Here is a 23,044-nt window from a genome sequence, read left to right on the forward strand (position 1 = left end):
AAATCTTAGCAAGAAATGTCTTTTTTATTTTATTTGTCAGATAAGAGTAATGTTTTCTCTTCATCTTTTATCTGTCAAAATACTGGATTATGTAGCTGGGCTTAAAGCAAGAAATTTCTCAAAGGGGCACGCCAAAATAGTACAGTTGACAGGCTTCCTGTCAAACTTACGCATTCCTCAGAGTGACATGTGAAGTCTCAGAAGGTCTCAGAAGTCTCAGAAGTACAAGGGTCATTAACCATTAGAGAGCTTTCAGTGCATAGCAGACTTTTGCCTGGGTTGTTGGCAATCCAGACTGGTTTTGGAGGAAAAAGGATGTCTTGCAACTGTTTCTGGACCACTCCCAAGGGCTTATGAAAACATTTGAAATGGTCCATAACAAAAGATGTTTTATATCAAAAGAATTTTTTTTCCATATGGGAAGTTTCACCAAAAAAAGGTAGAACTCGTCTAGCAGATGACACTCCTACCACTTCCTTACACCTCACAATTGCAGGACATTTCTTCAGCCTTTCTCTTAGGGAAGTGCACATAACTAAGTGTTTTGCTGCCCCTGGAAAGTTGCTGTAGTGAGATGAAGACTGAATTATGGCAATCCCTATTTTGAAGCATTAATTCAGCAAGAAACAACATTTGGCAAAATTCATCAGCTTTCAGCACCAACCTTAGTCCTAACTCCTGGTGGGGCAGCAGAGCAATCCCCCACAAAACTCCATGCAAAATGAACAAACAAAAAACCACCCAGAGGTGATAGGAACATTTCCACATTCGCAGGCAATGAGTAATCAGGTCAACCACAGAAGCTACTGAAAGCTGTTTGGTCGCAAAGTTGTTATTTATTTACAGTGAAAGCTCATCCAGTGGCATGAATATAAGCAATTTATAACCCCACATATGGCAGCAGTACCAAAAAGTAAAGTTGTCTGATTTTGTTCATGTTTGTAACCAGTGGATGCCTGAGCATCACCTTTGTTTTGTCAGGAAATGGAAAGATTACAAGCCATAAAGCTTTCTCTGTTTCCTGACTTCTAATTCAGTTATACCATGGCAGAAAGCATTCAAAAAGCTATTTACTGGAAAATTATAAATGTTCAATCTACTGAAATGGTGTAAACACTTTCTTCTTTCTATAATATGGCGTGATTGCATCTTTAGAGCTGGGTTTCTGGCTCTTGGTGACTTCTCTTTATGCTTGATTTAACTCTTTTCTGATGTCTAGTTGATACAAAGTTGAAAGCAGAAGGCTTTTTAAATAATTATACAATGACCTCAGTTTATCAGAGAAGAGCTAAGATAAGAAGATCTGTTTTGTTATGAATTCAAAAAAAGATTATAAGATGTGAATAACAGGAATGTCCTTTTTCATTATGACATTCATTGAAAAAAAAAGACATTTTCTGACATTTACCTTCGCTGAAGAACTTTTCATCTATCACCTATTTTTTGATAACATAATTTCACTGGAAGCCCTCAAAAAGGGGAAATAAGATGGTTTTCCACTTTTCTAAGCCTGAAAGGTGTGGGTTGGCTAGCCCAACAAACTCACTTCATTCCAGCACTGCATTAATTTATCTTTTGACAACAGGACAATAGTTTTCATGTAGTCAAAGCCTCAGCCATAGAGTTCTTTCTAAAGTACCTTGAAAATGTTAGTATTATCTTAGTAATCAGCCTGCGTCATGCTGGCTGACCACTCCTGTGGATCTAATTGCCAAGTGAGATTTCATCCTTGCTTTCTAGAATCTCAGCTGATGGAGTAGATATTGTTTTGGACTGTCTTTGTGGAGAAAACACTGGGAAAGGCCTCAGTCTTCTCAAACCGCTTGGGACTTACATTTTATATGGTGAGTGGAAAAAGCCAAGTACGTATTTCAAACCTAAAGCTTTGCAAAGCTTAAAATCATCCATGCCACTCCTTCCAGAACTGAGGCCACCATGTTATGCTTTCTCAGTTTGACCATTTCTGATCAAGGAATTTAGTGGAGTGTGGTCTAAATTATTCAGAAAAAAAAATAGGTAATACAGAGAAACTTTTAAATTAATAAAAAAACCCAAAGTAAAACTGAATATGTGTTTCAGATTGTTAAACACCATTGGGTAATATGAGAGAAGTATAGGAGAAAGCTGGGATCTCTCATTCTACACACCACAGGAATCATAGTGTGGCCAAGGAAACTGTAATATTGTTCTTGTGGGAGGGACAATTGGAAGAAGATTTCAGGAGGAATGCTGTCAGATTTACTTGACATAACTTTGAGCAATTGAAGCTTAGGCTTCTGTTCACAAATATCCATCCATGTCCATGGACTGCTCTACACATGTCTTCCCTGCAGTTCTGCCGGGTTGCCATGTTGTGTGTTGGTAAAACAGGCCAAGCTTCTGTAGAAGGACAGCTGAAGGGCTTGGTAAACTTTTGAAATGAAGAATACATCTGTATGGAAGTGGAAGGTGCAGAGGCATTATGGATGAGTGTGCCTACTTCCTTGGGCTTTCATCTAGCTGGCAGGTGGCAATAACAAACACATTGCCACTCAGGTATCTGCTTGGGCTGTACAAGCCAACCTGTCTGCGTGTCTGTAATGAAGTCCCTGACAGTGAATTGTCATTACATTTGCTGACATGTTGTAGTGTACAACGTATGTATGTTCACACATGTAGTGGTCAGATAAATGTATCTACAGATACAGACAAAGGACAAGTGTGCGATGATTGCTGCTAAATAATAGTCTGCCAGAGACAAATGGCATTTAGCTGCAGAGGAGCAGAGAGACAGAAGAACTTTGGTGTCAAGAGACGTAGTCACATTTAACTTGTTCGTGGTTTTGGATGACAGGTTATTTTTGTCATCTCAGAATGCCTACAAACTTGTAGGGTTCAGTCACCTTGGCCTCTTTGTTATTAATTCCCAAAGTATAAGGATGTCTACTAATCCCTATTAAGCCTGGGAAAACGTTTGGGGATTTTTTACTTATATACAAACCATAGAAACGATTTTACATAAATGGCCTGCTTGCCAGCATGTAGTAAGTTGTGTATGAATGTAGATATCTTTTACAGGTTCATCTAACATGGTTACTGGGGAGACCAAAAGCTTCTTCAGTTTTGCAAAATCGGTAAGTGTGCCACTGCTGTGATTCTTTTTACTGTAGTGTTTTCTGTAGCATTTTCATGTTTATCATTCTCGCTTACCTCTACTAAGTTACTACATCTGATGTTGCTAAAAAGACTGCTGTCTGTGGTGTGATCTGACATGCTTTCTTCTGATGAGACACCTGGACAGGAACTGGATCTGTGTACAATGCATATTTAGATTGTTAGCTATCAGACATGTATTTCTTATGCAACAAAGTATGTAGTTCCACTTCATTATTTATTTGGTTCAGGCAAAATATCCATGGTTATGGATAAGTGTACCCTATAGGTTCCTCATATTTGAAAACACTGTCAGGACAGTGCAGTTAATTAAAGGAGGTGCTGAAGGAGGTGTATCCCTTAAGATGGGACTTAAGTGTCTAGGTATTTCCAGCTTTTCACAAGTTAGTTCCATACATACAGAAATGCAGTTCTCCATGTTAGTGTCAAGTGACATCAGAGAGATGTTGCATTTGTTTCCTTATTAATTATGTCAATAAATCCAAAATTCAGATGTTAAATGTTTTTCTTCATCTTGCTACAACAACAAAAATATGCTCAGAAATCACTGAGATTGGAGAAGGGACAAATATATCAAATAAACTGGTAGTGAGAAATGAGTTAACCCAGAGTGCTTTCTTGAGACAAGAAAAACAGGAGAAATCTTGACTGAAGATCTATTATATGTTATTTCTGCCAAGAGCTGATTTACAGCTTCCAGTAACAACCCCTTGCCAGGAGAAAGTGGCTTCAAAAGTCTTCATGTAGTTGAAAACAAGGTAACTCAAAAGACCATAGCTTTTCCTTGCCTCCTGCATTTTTTAAGTGGATGCAGTGGCATGATCTTTGTTATACACTTATGAACTAAACAAGATCATCCTTACTATGCAGCCTTTTTACTGTTAATAAAACAACTGCAGTTGCAAAGAATTTGTAGGGTAGGTTGGCCCAATGAAATTAATTTCAACTGAAATATTTTCCAGATAGTATTGGTATTTATTGACTGGGTAAATATGAATAAATTAAGTTAATAAAAACCATATCAAATTCTATATAAAAGTGTAACTATTCTTGTTGTAATTATACTGCAAAATTAACTCATCAAAGTGATCTGAAAATTTTAATTAGATATTGACCCGTTCAGATAAAACTTGCTAGGAAGTGGGATCTCAGTCTCAAGGATGCTTTTGTGCTAAATGACCTAAGTTATTATGATGCTTGCTCAAATATCATGAACATAATAATGGGTGACAAGTAAATGGAGGCTGATAAGCAGTGCATGGTTTCCTCTATTTGAGAGAAGAGTAATAGTCAAGAGATACTTGCAAACATTTGGGAAGCTGGCATGGCTCTTTTGAGATAACAGAAGGATAAAAGAAGTAGTAAGGGAGGTCCAGATTCCTTACTTTTAGATCCACTTCCTAAAGCCAGATCTGTTCACTGTTCAAACACCCTAATCTCATGCCACACAAGTCTGTTTTATTTCCTCATTGTCAGTCAGCTTTTGTGCCTTTTCCTTAAATAAAATCCTTATGGCTTCTCTTGGCTGCTTCTTCAGATCTGAGAGATGAGTCGTGTATCACATCTGCCCAGACAGATTTCTTGTGAACTTCCCCGTGCATTTCTTGGAAACTGGTTTTCTAACCATGCTGTTGTTTATTGCTTTCCAGTGGTGGCAGGTTGAGAAAGTAAATCCTATCAAGCTGTATGAGGAGAACAAAGTCATTGCTGGATTTTCCCTGTTGAATCTGCTTTTCAAACAGAATCGAGGTGGTCTCATCAAGGGTGTGATGGACAAGCTCCTAGATCTGTATAACAGTAAGAAGATCAAGCCTGTGGTTGATTCTTTATGGGCTTTGGAAGAGGTAGGAGCAAAATTTATTTCCTCATTTTGGTATTTCTCAAATATATGCATTTTTAGATGTAAAATAAATTTTAAATGTGTTTTCAAGTTATTAATATATTCTTCTATTTTAGTTTGTGCACAAGTTGTCTCCAAAGCCCCCATTATTCAGAACTTCATGATCCAGAGTTGTCCACACATTTCTATAATAAATATTTCTTCAGTTTCAAATTCTCTGGGGAAAGTTGAAGCTACAATGAAGAAATGTGGTTTTACAGTCTCAGAAAATTGTCTTCTAAGTGCATGAAGCATGAAGCTAACAAGTCTGATGTCAAATGCAAACATAATTAAAACCAACTTAAATCTCTTAAATCTATTCTGAGGAAAAGATCTAACATATAAGCTTTGGTTTCAGTGAGACCTTTATACTTGAGATGCTGATAAATGAACATAATTATTTTTGGAGGTGTGCACACACATTAACATGGAAAGAAAGAGCATCATTATAGTAGTACTGCCACATTAGTATTTGTGGTTTATATGTTTGTGAAGCCACTGAGTCTGGCATATTGCTTAAGATGCATGATCTGTAAGAGTTCTGCTGAATGTTGGTTGTGGTTGTGTCTGTGTGGTTGCTATTCGGAAGGTACTAAAACAAAACTCTGTGTCTGGACATATCAGCTGATATTACCGTACGTCCATGAGAGAATAATGAGACTTAATAAATAAATACTGTTGTATCTTACTAAGAATTTGAATGCCTTATGGGCAGGGTTTTGAGCCAGCATGTTCATTATTCCAGTGGCATTACAGCACCACCATTGTCATGGACACAGGTAAGATACTTTGAGTTGTGTCCTGCCTATTTCAGTTCTTGGAGCAGGATGCACTGAATGCTTGTTGGGGCTGGTATGTGCTGGAGCCAGGTTATATGGCAAGGCATGTACTGCTTTCAGGTCGTGCTAATGTTGGAACTGTATGTCTCTTCATGCCATCACTACATCTGCCCCAATGTACACCAGTATGCTACTTTTGTGGTAGAGCAGATACAAATGGTCTGGCAGGATGTGGGCTCTGCTCGTCTTCAGCAAAACAGAGAGGAATGGCAGCTTCCCCAGGAATGTTTTCCTGTTCTTCTAAAATGTCTACCTTGTGCCACACTGACCCTCAGAAGGACTGGGGGTTTTACCAGCCAGCAGCATGGGAGTGGCTAGTTCTCACTGTGGAATGGATTAAGGAAAATCAGATGTTGTGATAAAGAGCTGCTGGCTCAGGCAAGACAAAATCCTCTGCTATTGTCTGAAAGGAAAAGAGAGCCCTTTGAAGAGAAGTGGAAAATAGAAGTGGGATGAGATTCTGGTCTTTGATGTGGGTTTTTAGTTTAATTACTAAATAAGCCTATGAAGTATTTAAAAAATGTACGTGGCACAAGTGTTTAGGCATTCTGTAATTTGTGTGTTCATGTACTTCTCATGTATTGGTGAGTAAGAGAAGGATTAAAATAGTAACGATAGCTTAAAAAACCTTGATCGAGAACATGAAAAATTACACGTGGCAGGATTGTAATAGTCAACACGATGGGAATTTGTTGGAAGACTTCTGTTTGATAACATTTCATCTAACATTTGGCAGTCACACACACCATCCCTACCGGTAGATTGTGAAATGTGTAAATACATCTGTTATAAAGCACGATCTAGAAAACTACAGCTCATTTATCACGCCTGCTCACTTTCCACCAGCGATCTGGTAATTTACAAAGGAAATGTCTGGCTAGTATTTTCAGGGATGTTATAGTGCTAGAGGTGTCCTTAGTTGATTGCAAAGTATTACTGAAATATTATTCATATCATTTTTGGGATATATTTTTGTGCATATAAAAATAACTTATGGCTGACTCTCAAGTTAATATGATACATAGAAAAATGTGTCACAGCTGAGGACTAAATGGAACCATACTGAAGAAAGGTTGCTATGTGGTTTTGTTCTGTTCTGGGAGGTTTCTTTTTTTAACTCCATAGCTCTAATGTCTTCCCTCTTCAGAGTATGACTTTTTATTTCTTTTCATTTCCTTTTAATCTTAATTTTTCTCTCAAGGTCCATTTTCATTTCACCATTCTCAGTAGTCTTCATGAAAGGATAGACCAATTATGATCAGTTTATTCCCCTGATGTTTCTTGAGGAGGATATTGCCTGACCCATAACAGCATGTTTTAACTGCGAATGTTGTAACTAGATGGTGGCAGAAAGGTTGACTCCATGCATGGCATTTGAAAATGAATGATTGAATATGTTTCCATGGAAGAATATCACCCTCTTCAGAGGTCTGTGGGAGAATCTGTCCTCTGACAAGTTATTCTGCTATAGAGTTGAGTATGACTTTAGTAAGTTACATTCAAGATGAAAATATTATAAGGAAAAATATTGGAGGAGCCTTAACCATGGGACAAATGTTGAGTGTTAAATACCTGAGTGTGTCATCTGTATGGAAACTTAGAAGTGACTTCATTTTCTTCAGTGCATTGAATTATTGCTGACATAAGGGAGATCAGGATCTAGAGTACTGACTACTGCTATGGAGCAAAACAGCTTTCATTGCTGTATTATCTGTTGGTGTTGGCTTGGAAAGGGTAATTTTTATCTCAAATTTACCTTCATAAATCCTCGTAAAGTCAAAACTATTCTCAAGTAGGCCATTAGAGCCGTTTTATGATATTAATGTAAGAAAGATTAACTAAGAGAGACTAACAAAATCCATAGATCCTTTAAAATGGAACTCTAACTGGGGAATTACTCATCATGAGATGAGTGAAGTCATACAATGAATTAGCTGCTGTTGAGATATCTCACTATTTTGCAGCTATTTGTTTATGCATGCAAGTGTTTAGAAGACGAGATAATTTGTAGGTGGTGCATGCTTAAAAAACTGTTCTGTAATAAAAAGCTGATTGGTAAGATGGCATTTCATTACAAATGATAAAAGTTTAAAATAGAATTAGTATTCAGTGAATATTTATTGAGCTTTCTGGTTGTTTCTTTGTTACTACTTGTCTAATTCTTAATTTGCAGTTACTCTTCATTCTGATTAATTTGTAGTTTGCATTTATGCATTAGCATTCTCCTGAGGGTCTATGAAACTGGCTTTACATAGTAGACAATTCTAGATTATTAAACAGGATGAAAACTGAAGGTTTTCAGAAGTTAGTGTGTTGAATAAAAATGTACGTGTTGCACTTTTCAGTTAAAATTCAGCTTTCTTAAGCTTATTATAATTGCAAAAGAAAATGCACACTCCAGGTAGGAAGGGTTATTGACATGGAAGTCATATGTACCTTCTTTGGTGATTTACAGCAGTTGAAAGTAATATTGATGGCATGTAAACCAAAACTCGGAAATACTTGCCCATGAATTGCCAGTCAGTAAAATGAGAGTGCAAAATATGGTTCACATCATCGAACTATCTGAAGGCCCTTTTCATTCAGGCTCTACCTGTTCCAAAGCCATGCCTCAGTGTGTCAGAGTTTTCAGATTTGGGCTATGTTGGGAAACATTAGGGAAAAAACATCCTGACTACAGATCTGTTTTGTGTACCAAGAGAGTTGTTGCATTCTTGTCTCTCAAATGATTTAAAGGAGTGCACTGTTAGATAGTAATAATGGTATTAAAGACCTGTACTGCCCTAGGGCTGGTAAGAATGATGAAGATACTGACACCTGTGGAATAGAATTGCTATTTAACTCTTAAAAAGTGAAAGGATTATCTCATAACGTTAAAAGATCAGACGTTATAGCAAGCACTGAATGTCACCCCATGTCATTGTTTTGTGCTGATAATGCAATAATGTCTTTAGTAACTCCTTACTTAGGAAATAGCAATGCAAGAACTGTATGTAGCCCAAATCCAGGAATATACAGTGGCACTCAGCTGTGATTGAAATCATTGGAATCAAGACAATAAATGCACTTATGAATCAAGCCCTGTGGATCTTGATATGAGTATCAGAGGACTCTTAACAACGGTATGTCTTGGGCAATGCATAGAATATTTCTGACTGGAAAGAGCCATGCCCCTTAATTTGGTTTATTAACTATCAGTTGCTCTTTTTTTTTTTTCTGAATAGTTTTGAGAGATGCTGCAGGTGTAGTTGTAAGTACAGTTTTTGTATATGAGATTTCCTTGGATTGAAGCCAGAGCCTTTTCTCCATAGTAAGTTGCTGAGGAAACCCCAAGAATCTTAACCTAAAGGAATGCAGTGCAAGTCATCACATTATAGTAACATTATAGAATACCTGCTGACACAGTAATGTCTTTAAAAAAAATATTTTCCCCTATGTTGCTGTTCTCCCAAGCTTTCTGTTCTCTGCCTTAGCTTTCAGTGTTAATAGTTACGAAGGAAAACAGTAGAAACATCACAGCCTTATCAAACAGCAGTTCAGTGATGAAAACTGAACAAAAGAACACCCTCCATACAGAATTTATACCATGTTTTGGGGAGAGCAAAGCCATCATAATTTGCCACGGAATGGACTCAGAGATCAATGTGATCAGACAAAAAGCCATTTATTGCAAAGCGTTAACTCCTTATATACTATTGCTTACACACACCTACAGCAATCTGGCATATCTTGATTGGATACTTGTCCTGAAGACCCTTAGTGACTAACATGTAATTGGTTAAGCACAGGTGTGAGAACTTGACTTCGAACACTTGCCAACAATCCACAGTTCTCATCACTCAGTGAATTCCAGCTTCTTACCTTGCTTGCTTAAGCTTCCTCGGGCCTCCCACGGCCTTGCTGTATCCCTCGGAGTTATTCGGAAGTCATGTACCAAATATCCATTTTCCTGTGAGAACACTGTCTCCACAATAATGTGTGTTTTTAGCACTGCTTTATGGCTGCAAAGGGTACAGGTACTGTAAACCACCAAACTCATCCTCTCGTATAAATTACCATCTCAATGCATGCTTTTAGATATCAGTGATAGGAACATTATTCAGGACAGGGGGATGGGAAATCTGAAACTCATGATAGCAGAATAATAAGTGAACCTCCTAAAGCAGAGGGGGTTTAATTTCTTCAGAAGCTGTTTATGCCTATCACTGATTTTAGCTTTAGGGCAAAAGGTTTTTCATGTATCACTATAGTGAGACACAGAGAAAATTGACCCATTAGTTACTTTTAACATAGTAAGAGGGCAATCTAATAATATCAGATAAGGATGGTACCTTGTTATGAATACTAAATGCCATTTTGTGCTTGTCTGGGTGTTTGGGGGTTGCTTTTTTGCTGATAATTGAATAATGACACGTGCAGGTTTTCATCTGCTGCTTGATGAAAACGGATTCTTCAGCTGAGCAAACCACCTGGTTTTTTGAAGTCAAGGACTTTTGTAGCATTTTGTAGCATCTGTATTTGTTCTTCAAGGTGTGCAGAATTATCTAGAGTAAAATGGTGAAAGTGGAAGTTCATTTATAACCAAAGTAATAACCCACCCTGAAATACAGAAGATAATTACTTTATTCTCATTAGCATAAAACAATTTACAGCATTATATTGTATGAAGAGAGAAATGTAACTCATTCTGTGAAAGCTCCCACGGGCATATTGGTGTTTCCTTTGCTGTGGTTGCTCATCCAGCACTGTGGTGCAGAGCCTTCTTGTTTTGATGCTGTGAATATTTCTCTGACAGTACTTCATTTGCAGTTGTTCATAAACTGCTTTCCTGATTCACAGGTCATAGCTCTGCATATATACAGAACCGCGATACTGCCTTTAGAACTCTTTGCTCTTCCTGTGTGTGAGATTCTGTTGCCTTTGAACTGCTTATTTTATACAGTCAAAGTAAATTTAAATGTTTTATCTGTTCCTCACCGTTGTTTCTTTGCATACAGCCAATTCTAACACAAGTTTATTACAAGATTCATGCAGATATCAAAGCATATGAAAATGGAAGGACTTACGGCTTACTGACGATAACAGGTTTCAAAGCAGAGATACAGGGAAAGCAGACTGAGAAGCAAAACCCATGTAACTCAGGGGAGCTTGTTTCTGCAATCACGGTCAGATGATATGCACTTGAAGGCCAAAATGTCTTTCAAAACTTGGGGAAAATAAGGAGGAAGCTATTCCACTTGTGTTCTACTTCACTCACATTAGATGTAATGAATACAAGTTCTAAATGGATGAAAATTGAGCAGTGAGTTAGGAGACTTTAAATAAAGACTTTGCAATGGAGTTTTCCCAAGATGCTTAGCTGAAGTAAATATTAATTAAAACTCCAAATTATTTTAATGCTATGTGCTTAGAGGAATAAAACATACCTTGAAAGTACAAGAGATTAATTAAGTATTGCAATTTTTTTTCTCTCTAAAAATTGTGTATACCTGATTATGTGATCCTCCCTGCTCTTATATGAATTAATTTCCTACCAAATGCCTATGTAATTGTACATTTCTTCTCCATTTAAGGCTGCTTGACATGACTTCATATTACTTCATAATTCATTCTACCCTTCCTACCTGTATCAGCAAGTGATGGCATAACCCAGTTGTCTCCTTTTTTAGGGAACTCAGACTTCGTTTGTTAAGTCTGTTTAGTATGTGAGCAAAACTCAATTATTTTCAATTGTTATATATTATTCATTAACACTGCATGAAATTCAAGCTACACAAATCGAATTTAATTAAACAAGTAATTTATTTCAGTTCTGTGCTTTCTTTTATTTTCTTTACAGCTTCTGAAATGTAGCTTGTTTTGTCTAGCCTGCCAGTTGAATACGTGTTTAAGCAATTTTGCCATCTAGAGTCTTCAGAATGTTTCTTTGTGCATGCTGAGAATATTCATGCAACAACTCTCATTTAATAGATGAATAACAAAGGAGACAACGGATATCTTCACTCGCTCACTGCCATGCAGCATCTTAGTGAAAAGATGGTGTTTCAGCCTAAAAACCTCTCAATTTTGAGTTCTGGCCTCTAACAGCCAAGCCCCTGGGCTGTATCTCAGCATCTTTGTGAGCTTTTGTGACTCGGTCCATTTACTGGCTCTAATCTCAGAATGGTATGTGTTTGTCAAATTTCAATAAGCTGTTGCATTTCAGGAGAATGGTATCTTAATGTTTTTGAATCAAGTATCAGACGTGGGGAAGTATTTTGGCAATATATCTGATGAACATTGATTCTCTGTTCAAATGTTGCTGTTACAAAGGTTAGAGGCTGACTAGTGTGAAACTAAACCTCTCAATTAACATAAATACAGCCCGCAGCTGCAGCACTTTTCTGATCTACTTAGTAAGCACTCTGCTAAGAATTAATTAGTTATGGTGATACACAGGCAGAAAATACTTTTTTAGAAGACATGAGACATTGGAAGTTGAAAGTGCAGTGGTGAGTCATGATACATGTTTCTGGGTCAGGACAGACTGTCATTTCTATTTGCCCTTGCGTGCCACAGAGATAATAGCTTTCTGTAACTGCAGGCCAAGGGAAAATAACATGTAGACTTGGTTCCAGGTGATGAGGGTGGGGGGAAAGTAGGCAGAAAAATAATACAGGAAGCACTGGTAGATTCCACTCAAATGTGCACTATTAAAGATAAGCTAGTCACATGCTTCCAGTTAATTAAATTAAGGACAAGAGATTGGAGATGGGAAAAACTGGTTTGTCACTTTTTAGAAAAAATAAGAAAAAATCTATCATATGGAGCAAGATGGTGATTAATTACTATGAAGAAAGCGTCTTTTACAGGAGTACTCTGCTAAGTGAAATGTATTAGTTAGATTTTAAGTAATGGATTGTCACACATTCCTTATATATTGAATCAATATGGTGATACTGTATCCATGCAATAAAATAATCAGTTAGGGAAAGCTTTACTAAAGCAGAAGGGATATACTTTCGACATCAAGGACACCTTCAAAAACACCAATGTGTCTACATAAGTCCAGGAGTATATTTGTTCTATGTTTATCTTGAATGTTTGACTCAACACATTTGCATTACACTTCATTTTCACAGTTTGTGTCATAGAATTTAAGCTGTTCTCAAGAGTCAGGAAAATAAGATTTCAGGGAGTCATTTGCCTATTCAAAAACAATTTATAAATTCTTCATGAAGTATTAGAGAACAAAAGATTCTTGCTTTTATACTCTAGATCCAAACTTGTCAATCTGTTCCTTTTTATTTCTAGCTGCTAATGCCATCAAACATCTGCCTTTTCTTCTCCCAGTTTTGCATGGAAGTTGATTAAATATGTGCCAATACACTACATCAACCAGCAGAAATACTTTTAAATGGATTCTAGCAGAAAGATTACTTCCATCTCCTGTTTCACAGAGTTGTTAATACCACTGAGTGGCAAGGAACTCTTTTAAGATTTGGAACAGTGAGTGTTTTCTGTCACTCAGAGAAGTAACTATTGAATGCCATAAATGAAAACAACTAGATACATAGCAGGTACTGAAGGGAAAAACATTAGAAACGAAGGTTTTCAAAGACACATTTAAATGCTATTTGATTGTTGTCCCGCGAGCTGTTAGTGTGTGTGTTTCAAGTCACAGAGCCTGTGAATGGAGCCTAGGATTTTCCTCTCTGTCAGAATATTCCACTCAGGCTTCTTTGTTAATTAGTTGACTGGTTTGGGAAGAAAATTTTCAATAGTTCAAGTTGAATTGTCAGGGGCTGCAAATGTGACAAATTCAGCTTTTCTCACAGGATATCATGAAGGGGAATTCTGAGGTTTGTATTAAAACAGTTTTTAGGGATTTTCATTTTCTCAGAAATGTTTTAGTCTCAGCTCCAATTTAAAAAGACCTATTTTCACAGGTGCTAAACATCTACAAAATACCTGAGACAGAATTAATGAAGTCTAGCAGGTGATGCTGAGAGAGCTGAGGTGTCATCCTTATATGTGTGGAACAATACAGAATACAAATAATTGCTTCATGCTGCCTTTGAAACCTTCTCATTTTCAGACTGGGAAGAGATCCCTAATGATTTTGGATGACATTTTGGCCTCTGATTTGCAAAAAATCCGACTAGTTATTTTGGCTGGGTATAATTTATGACTTCATTAATCAATGAATGCCTAGAAAGCCATCTAAGTAAAAAGAATCAAAAAAAGAGTGGAAGATGAGAATAAGGAAAATATCTCTCCCTAGTTAAATGTGGTAAGTCTATTTTGTCTAAGTGATGCTGCATTAGCAGCATTCGTACCTGTGGTTGTCTTCCATGACTGACAATGAACAGAGAGGTTCAGAGAGCGGAAGGGAATGAGATGCATTTTTCAGAGACTGAAAAGTGAGAAATATCAGTAGATGTTTTGCCTTCAGCATTTCTGCTGTATATTCTAGATCCCATTTTTCTGCTTCTGGGGATTTTATGTTCTTGGTCTATAAAGAGATAATGTTGACATAAACTTTTAGCTATATTAGAAAGATGTTCAGTTGTTAGTAACAAGTAGCATCTGACACAAAACTCTGGTAAATGAAATTAATTGGGTCTTTTTGGTTTTAGAAATCTCTTTTTATAATGAACATTCTAGTTCTTCTCCTGGGATGTGCTTATCAGTGTACCTGTGTAACAGTAGCCAAAGAAAAAGTGAATTATTAGTTCCAGCAGCAAAACCAAGTTTGTGTCTCAGCAACTAATCGTCTTGATGGCTAGTTTTGGCAGATTAATACAATTTTTGAAATCTCATGAGCAGTAGCACAAAATTCATCTCTTGGGTTGTTGTTTTCATAATTTTTCTTTTCATTTTCATAGTAATAGTCTGATTAGTTTATTAGATTCTCTTTATTGTGAAGAAGGCATGTGTTTTGCATTCTATTTCAACCAGCTTTGCTTATATCCCCCAAAAAAGGACTTATTACTGTCTTACCTGCAAGATTTGTCAAGAAGATAATCTTGTACATGTAGTATGTAGATAATCTTCAACATATTAAACATGTGATCCATTGCTAATATTGATTGTAATTAGGAAAGACAGTTGAATATTAAACTTAATATTCAACTTAATGAGTCAGTATATTCCAGTTCTTGAGTCCTTACCTTGAGATTCATCATGAATAGATGAATTCATTATGCCCTAGAGAGCAAGAGAATGAATATCCCAGTCAGTGGAAACAAGCATCTTCCAGCTTGTGCTTTCAGCCCACCCTTGGGGTTCATCAGGAGCCTTATGCAGGTTCCGAAAAGGCTGTGAAAGTTGGTCATGGGCACTTACTCAGCAGTAGTAGCAGCAGCACAGACTATATAAAATTCTAATGCCATCTAGTTATTAGATTGTTCTGATTTGGTTGGTTTTTCTAATTATTATGCAGAATTCCCTGTTGCGTGATTTTTAAAGTCTTAAAGCTTTAAGATTTTGTAACATAGCATTGATGTGCACTGTTTAAATTTTCCTTTTCTAATGATAGTGAGGAACTTTAGTTGGAAACAAGCTTACTTTCCTGGTTTATATAATTTTACCCCGAACAAAATGCAATGATTGTATCCCAAATTACACTTTATATTAGTGCATAACAATGATCAATCAAGGTAAGTGTTCTCATCTAATGAAAATGGCTCATATATTCCTTCCAATCGTTTTAAACACAGATGAGTTTTTAAAGCAAAATTACTCTTGGGCATAAAGACATATCTTAGCATAATATAATCCAAATGTAATGTGATAATGGAATTTTAGGTAGTATTGCAGTTCGATAATAATAGTATTACTCATTACAGATAATATAAATTAACACCAGGGCAGCAGAGCAGATAAATTGTCAATACTAAAAGGTTCTTACATGTACTAGCCTGCTGTGAATGATTGAACACGAAGATATTTTGTAGGGCAATTTTTTGTTATGATCACTGATTTAGAGAAAACAATACCAAAAGGAAGCAACATAATTTTAAGATTTTCAAGTGAGCAACTGATTTTTCAGTGTTTTGATTTTACTGACTGTGCTGGTTTGAATATCAAAGTTCAGGCTTTGAATGTGGTATTGAAGTGCACACATCTGAAAATGTGGACAGTATCTCTAAGAAATAAAGGCTCGCACATCAGACAGCTCCAAATATGTGTTCAGTTTAGTAGAATAAAGGCTATATAGAAGTGAATTCCTTACCACCACCAAATACCAACAACCTTGAGAAGAACCTAAGTTCTTTTTTATTCTATGTTATTGTTAGGACATGGGTAAAATACCTTTAAGATCTGAAACATTCCTGAGAAAAAAACGTTTTAATTCTCTAGCAAGAATAACACAATGCTGTATTTTTTCCTTCAATTTAAAAGAAACATCCAGCGTAATTCTACGAGTCCCTACAGTTAAGCCTGTGTTAGCATAGAGCTAGCAAAATGTGTTATTAAAATTCTTGCCTATTTTCCTCAATTATTGTAGCTGGTATATGTGCCGTTTCCTTTTTTTTTTTTTTTGGTGCATCTACACATGCAAGTTTAATTGAATTAGATAGAAACTGTCATGTGGTGACATTCTACCACATGAACACTTCTGCTTTGGCTCCCTGCTACCAATTATAGAGCAATTTGATTTCAGTCGATACAGTGTAATGCTGAGCTGAATGAGAATTCATACATGAGCATTAAACTTCTTGTAAACTAAACCAATTTTTATAGCAATCACGTCGGTACAATATTTATGTGGAGTTAAGATCTTTAATATAGGCTTAGAATGAGACTTTTTTTAACAGTGCCAGGAGAAATACTAAGTAATAAAGCAAATCAACTGCAAAATATATTGTAAAAATGTCCACTGGCAAACAAGATAAATTCAGATATCTTTTCTCTCACCTAGATAAATTATTTCAATCCTACTGATGCAAACTGATGTAGCTCAAACTGAGGATAAGCATGAATCCTCTCTAACATTACAATTGTATTACAATTTAATATATCAGTGGAATTTGGTTTTGTTTTAATATAGCTTTAATGAAGTTATGGAGTGGAACCCAGCGGTAGACTCTGACTTATAGAGCTTTTGGAATAATCTAAAACCACAGTGATGACTTACGAATAATTTGATTTGCAATCCTCGCGGGACCACTTTCTGAAACAAACAAAACAAAATATGCCAGAAACTGAAGGAGAAATATTTTCTCATTTGGATCTTTAGATACCTTTGGGATTTACCTTGATGAGTTTCAAAAATTTACATAATTGGCTTGCTGATTAGGGATGGAGGTGAGGTGGAAGGAAACTACTGTCATGCAGGTAGCAGAGCTTTAAGTCTAGGTTTAAAAGTGTTGGTGAGAAATACTGCCATTTAACTGTGTAAGTATTATGTCATAAAGACAAAGAAACCAAAGCATGTAATTCAAATGTTTTGCATGCAGCCATACAGTGAAGCAGTGTTAAATCCACAAGTAGTATTCACAGGTGCTATCAGTGCAAAGGTTCAACACTGTCATTAATGTAAAATCTGCTGTGTCTGGAACCTCGGTCATCAGGACCCCATAGTCCCAAGTGTTGCTCACATGAAGCAGAGTCCCTGCAGAAAAGAGCAGTCTTTGGTATTTCATTTATATTGTGGTGCAACTGCACACATGTACAAAATGTGGTGGAGTTGGCACTGGTTCTTGGTAAATGCATGTTCAGGAATCCCCTAATGTTTTGCAAGCTGATTCGTTGGGTTCCCCCTGACCCCCAAGTGACAATGTTTGTGCCATTTGCCCATAGGCATGGATTGACTTGGAACACCTTGAAGCTAGTTAGCTCAGAGGCAATTCAGAACATGGTGTCAAAGCAGAAATTCTTGTGTCTTTACGTAGTGTCCTGCAAGTATCTGAACAGTCTGTATGAAAAGCCATGGTCCTGGAAGTATTTCAGATTTGAGTTCTTGTGTGGCTGTGAAACATCATAGTTCCAGAAGGGCTGTCTGATCTTTCACTTGTGTGTGAAGAGGGATCTCTGTTTGCCATATTTCTCCAGAGAAGTAACCAGACAGGACTGCTGCTGCAGAGTAGATCAGCAACATTCACCTTCTACAGCCTAGGCATTATAATTCAAAAGACAACAATACAATACTATGCAAAGCAGTATGCTTATAATTAAATCTGCATGTTCTGGGGGTGTAAGAGGGGGAAAGTTTAATGACACTAAACTATTAGAGCGTGCTCATATGAAAGAGAACAAATGAGGCATACTTGTGGGTTGGTGCAGTTTTTCTCCAAACGTTTCTTTTCAAGGAGATCACAAGGCAACATTGCTGAGGCAAGAGTTTAAAAAAATTGATGTCATGGAGCTCGATAGTCAGTAACAACATAAGATCTCTTTTTTCTTTTTAATTGCACAGTGTTGAATGCAATAAACTTTATTTCCTGACATAAATTGTTACAACAGATTGTGATGGAATACAGGAATACACCAAACTGAACATTATATATGAATTCAATTTAGGCAGGAGATTGCTGCATCTTAACCAAATACAGAGGGCCTGTTTCTTTTGCCTGTGACTACCAAAACTCCTTTGCAACCAAAGGAATTTTGACCAGTGTATGCGCTGCTGGTGTGGATTAAACCAGACTCACTAGAGTGACTGAACCACTACACTTTTGAATACCCTAAGGTTCTGGAGTGTTTGGGTATCCCTGTGTGTGCAGTGGGCTGCAACTCACTATAAGATGCATTATTGCTTAGAATGGAGAAAAGTGCTGTGAATGTTCTGACCTCCTCTACTCATGGCTTTAATACAGAAGAAAAACTTCCCCTTTTTCTTTAAGCTTATGTTAATAACAAATGATAATGGGAAAAGCTGTGCTGTACCAGTGAAGATCAAAAATAGCTTTGCCTCTCACCCCGTGAAGGTTTTTTCTGAGATAATACACATAGTCTTTATAGAGATGTTCTTTCTATAGCACTTCTTTGCACCCAAAACACTAGTCTTTAACTGTGAAAGTGCTGAATCCCCCTGAGCTGTCCTAACTTGCTGGAATTCTCTGGGTTGATGGATCAGTTTTGAAGGCCTCTTCTCTTTTACCGTGTTGGAAAGCTCCCACCAAACTGGTAATCAAGGCACTGCTGTTTAGTGCTTCTAAATATTTAATTTGATGTTGGTTCTGCCCTTTTTCTGCTTTACCCATGTTGACTTCTCAAGTAAAAGCTGCCAAGATTTGCCTCAGTTACTCTGTAATTACAAGGCTTTAAATCTCTTTTTTTTCTTTGAATTTGTTGAGGCAAAACAAGTACACATTGACGTCAGCAGGAGCTTATAGGAATAAGGAAAGAGTGAAAACAGCACAGTGCTGCAGCTGTAGCTCTCCATCTAGAAGATGTATAACTTAATAGATGTCTTCAGTAGCCGAGGGGGGACTCGGAGTCAGAATTCGCTTTTGGCGTCAGTTTTTATTCCTTTGACATTTTTCTCATCCAGGGTCTGGTTTTAGTCTTGCTGCTATGGCAACATACAGTGAGGCTAAAAGGTATTCCAGAGAAAAGGTCTCTCTTCACTGACAGGCAGCAGAAGGGAATAGAGGCCAGAGCTGCTGTTTGCAGCTGTGAATAGCACTGGAGGAATGAAAGGGATTTGAAAGTACTTTATATTTACATGTATGCAGGCAAAACAGTTGGTGCAAAAGTTGTGTAAGAGAGCATTAAACAGGTGAGCTGGATTAAACTGGTTTGATTTCAGATGGGTACGAGCAGGATGACATGACAGGTTAGCTTCCCAGCAAGGGGACTCCATGACCCCTTATGTTGTTGATCACAGGCAAGTCTGCTACATACTCTGTACTTCTCGTGCCCTAAAGCCTTGGCAAAATCCGCACAGAATCGTTCACCAGCCAACTTCCCTCAGAACTGCCAGCAAGTTAAGAAACTGTTATCCTTGGTTTCTTGAGTTTCCCCCCTTCCACAGACCAAAGCTAAATAGACAGAATCCAGAAGACAGACTACGTGATTTTCCTTTGTATAGCATTCTGTCTTCAGTTTTAAAAGCTGCATATGCCAATGACATGAAAGAAAACTCTTCTTGTGGTCTGAGAATTACAATGCAGCTCACAAGTCCTATTACATAGCTTTGTAATAGACCACAGCAGTGAGTCTGATAGTAAAAATCATGTTGCCTTTTAGTGCTAATGACAGCTTTAGTATTAAAGCTTTGCTTATGCAGTATGTCAGCTAGAATAGACTGCAGTATGCATCTTTTTCTTCATTACTGCATACAAATGATGCTTAAATATGATTTATATTAGTGTTTGTAATCCTAATAGGGATGGCTTTGGGCTCACTGAAATAGCGTCTGGTATGAGCAGCAACAGAACAGAACCAGCCCTACAATGGAAAATGGTCAAGATTTTCAATCATAGTATTCCTTCATAAACCTGAACAAGATTTGGATCATTACCTGTGGCACTTGGGTTGCCAAAGTAACATTGACTAGCCAGCTGATGTTTGCATACCGCATGACATTATCACCATGGAGATCCTGTCCATGTGATTTTGCAGACATGATGCAGTTGCAGGCTTCTCAGACACACGACAGTGAGCAAGAGAAGAATTAATTATTGGTAAGGAATTCTTTTGCAGATAGCTCTTCTTTATGTCAGAGAGAGCCTCTGGAAGTAATGCCAGAGCTGAAGTTCTTTTTTATACCTGAATATAGAGGACTAGCACCGGGGTAATAGAAGGAAGCTCTCTCGGCTTTCAGAAGTAAAATACTGAGTTCTGCTAATGGAAAGTTCATGCTCTGCCAAGACTGGAGGAGTACTCAAAGTGCTGACCTGCCTGAAAACCATGTTTGAAGAATAATATTCCATTACAGAACATGTATTCAAGTAATTGAAGCCTGTTGAGCACTATCATTATTCCTTTATCACTGAGATTTTTATCCTTTCCCAGTACCTGTTTCTGTCATTCACATGCAACCTAGTGATGTCAGGGAAGTTACAGCCGTGGAACAGAGAGTGACATTTGTTCGTATACACAGAATATTTCAGATTCTCCTCCATAAGTAGCTGTCATGCAGTGTGCTTTCCTTTCCAGCCTCTACTGAACCTCACAATAGCACTATGACATAGAGTTTGGATCTGTTTTGCACAGCACAAACAAAATATGACGCTGTTAGATCCCATGAGATAATCTTATTTATTCTTTTTTTTCTTTTCCAACCTATTTGTGAACCAAGGCTTCTAACTTTAAGTTCTAGCACATACTAGAAGGGACATAGCTGTAAAAGTAAGACTTTGGGGTGATCTTTGCAGTGCAGGTTATGATGGATGAGGGGATCATTTCATGGCTAGAGGGGAACAGTCGTGACATGTTGGTGGACTTGGACATTCTCAGTGTGTAAACGGGACAAAAGGGGATTCTTTGAGATGAGGTGTAAAAATAAACAGCAATATTGAACTTGAAAGTGTAGAACTAATGTGGGGGGGGGAAATTATGATTGTAGATCATAAACTAAATTGGTGCTCTGTTTCACTGTGACCATCTGGAGGTGAGGAATGCCTGCTTTGTTTGGGTACTGATCACCTTTTTGACAACGCATGATGATACATCATTAGAACAATGGGTGAGTTTGACATATTACACCGAGATAATTGAACTAATTTCGCTTCTGGCTTGGAATAAATTTGTAACTTGTCATAAGATTCTTCAGCCTCTCATACTACAGCCTAATTCACCAGACAGGAGAATGAGATACCTTTATTGTAGAGACAAAACTTTTCATATACCTCAGGGAACTGAAGATAAACCTCATTATCACCAGAAGGACCCAAGAAAAGAAAGTACAAAGTCCTCTGCCACTGTTCAATAAACCTGCCTTAGCTGACAGTGGGGGAGTAAAGAAGTCATCTACAAAAATGAACCTCTACTCTGTAGATGGCACTTTGTGCAATAAGCTGCATTCAATGTCATGAAATTAAAAGAACAGCTACTCTTCTAGTGCACCAGTGTCTTTTAATTATTTTTTTTCTGAAATAAATGTATGATTTTACTAAAACCAAAAGATAAAATTCATTGCATTACTGAGCTGAACAGCTTCATGTACGATGATGAAAGCATTAGGATTTGACATTTCTACTAGGATGTTTTTCCATGGCATGTTGCCTTCATTGTTTCCCTCTACTAAACATTCATATTGCTAACATGGGCCTAAAACCCCTAATGTGTTATATTGGCTTAGCAAGCGGTTTAGTGTTCCAACTTCACAGTCTCTTTATTTTCCTCCTGAGGTGGGCTCCTTATAAGAGCCAAATACAGAAATGGATCATTATGTTTAAAATAATATCCAAAGGCTTGAAAATAGCATCCATTTCTTAGGCAGGCTGTGTTTATCTTTCACACTGTGGAATGGTGCAAGAGATAATTTTGCATTTAAATTTTACTGTATTTATGAAGCAGTAGACTGCTTTTGCTGTATTCTAACAACAGAATGAACTTCCAGAAACAACTGAATGTCAGCAAGCATTTAGGAATGCCTCAGTAGAGATTACTCTTGACTCTTGGTTTCAAATGCAGAACAGCCAACAAATTAGTTTGAAGCAAAATGAGTAAAACAATTGGAAGCTTGACTATATTAATACAAAGTTGGAGCGTAATTGTTTCAGGCATACATTATTTATAAAGGGTCAGACTTCTGTCCAGAAAAACATCTCTGTTCAGAGGCCTTCCTTGTTCCTGTTCAGGATTGTTCTGTAATGGCAATCCAAGGTTAAATCGTAAGGTATCTTCTTTAAGGCACTGTTCTCCACCTTTGTCTCCAATTGAAGGATCCGTGCCAGCACTAGTAGGACACTAGAGGTGGGGACCTGAAATTAATTACTTCAGATGAAAAGCCAGACAAGAAATCTGTCCCAGTTACTCATTTCACCTGGGGAAAAGAGAGGGCTAAAAACAAACAAGAAAAATCAAAGAATGGAGGAAAAACCCTAGTACTAAGGCATGAGTACAAGGTGCATTTCAGGGGAAAAAAAAGAAGTGTTTTAGTCAATTTAAAATGGTCTGGTTTGGTTTTACACGCTTCCATCAAAAGCTGTGGAAAACCAATGTAATCATAAACTAGCTACAGATAATTCAAATATAATGGCATAATCTGATAGCATATTATGTTACTTGCTGTGTT

At 37.3% G+C, this 23,044-nt stretch overlaps 1 protein-coding gene across 1 annotated transcript in view; it reads left to right on the forward strand.

The window, feature by feature from the left end:
* VAT1L (vesicle amine transport 1 like) overlaps positions 1 to 23,044 on the forward strand; it is a 57,565-nt gene that overhangs the window by 24,305 nt on the left and 10,216 nt on the right. The window contains exons 5-7 of the mRNA XM_005152161.3: positions 1,741 to 1,844; positions 3,058 to 3,113; positions 4,803 to 4,997. Coding sequence (XP_005152218.1) covers positions 1,741 to 1,844; positions 3,058 to 3,113; positions 4,803 to 4,997 — 355 coding nt within the window. The remainder of the gene's footprint in view (positions 1 to 1,740; positions 1,845 to 3,057; positions 3,114 to 4,802; positions 4,998 to 23,044) is intronic.

Source organism: Melopsittacus undulatus, chromosome Z (assembly GCF_012275295.1).
Source record: "Melopsittacus undulatus isolate bMelUnd1 chromosome Z, bMelUnd1.mat.Z, whole genome shotgun sequence".
Taxonomy (NCBI): Eukaryota; Metazoa; Chordata; class Aves; order Psittaciformes; family Psittaculidae; genus Melopsittacus; species Melopsittacus undulatus.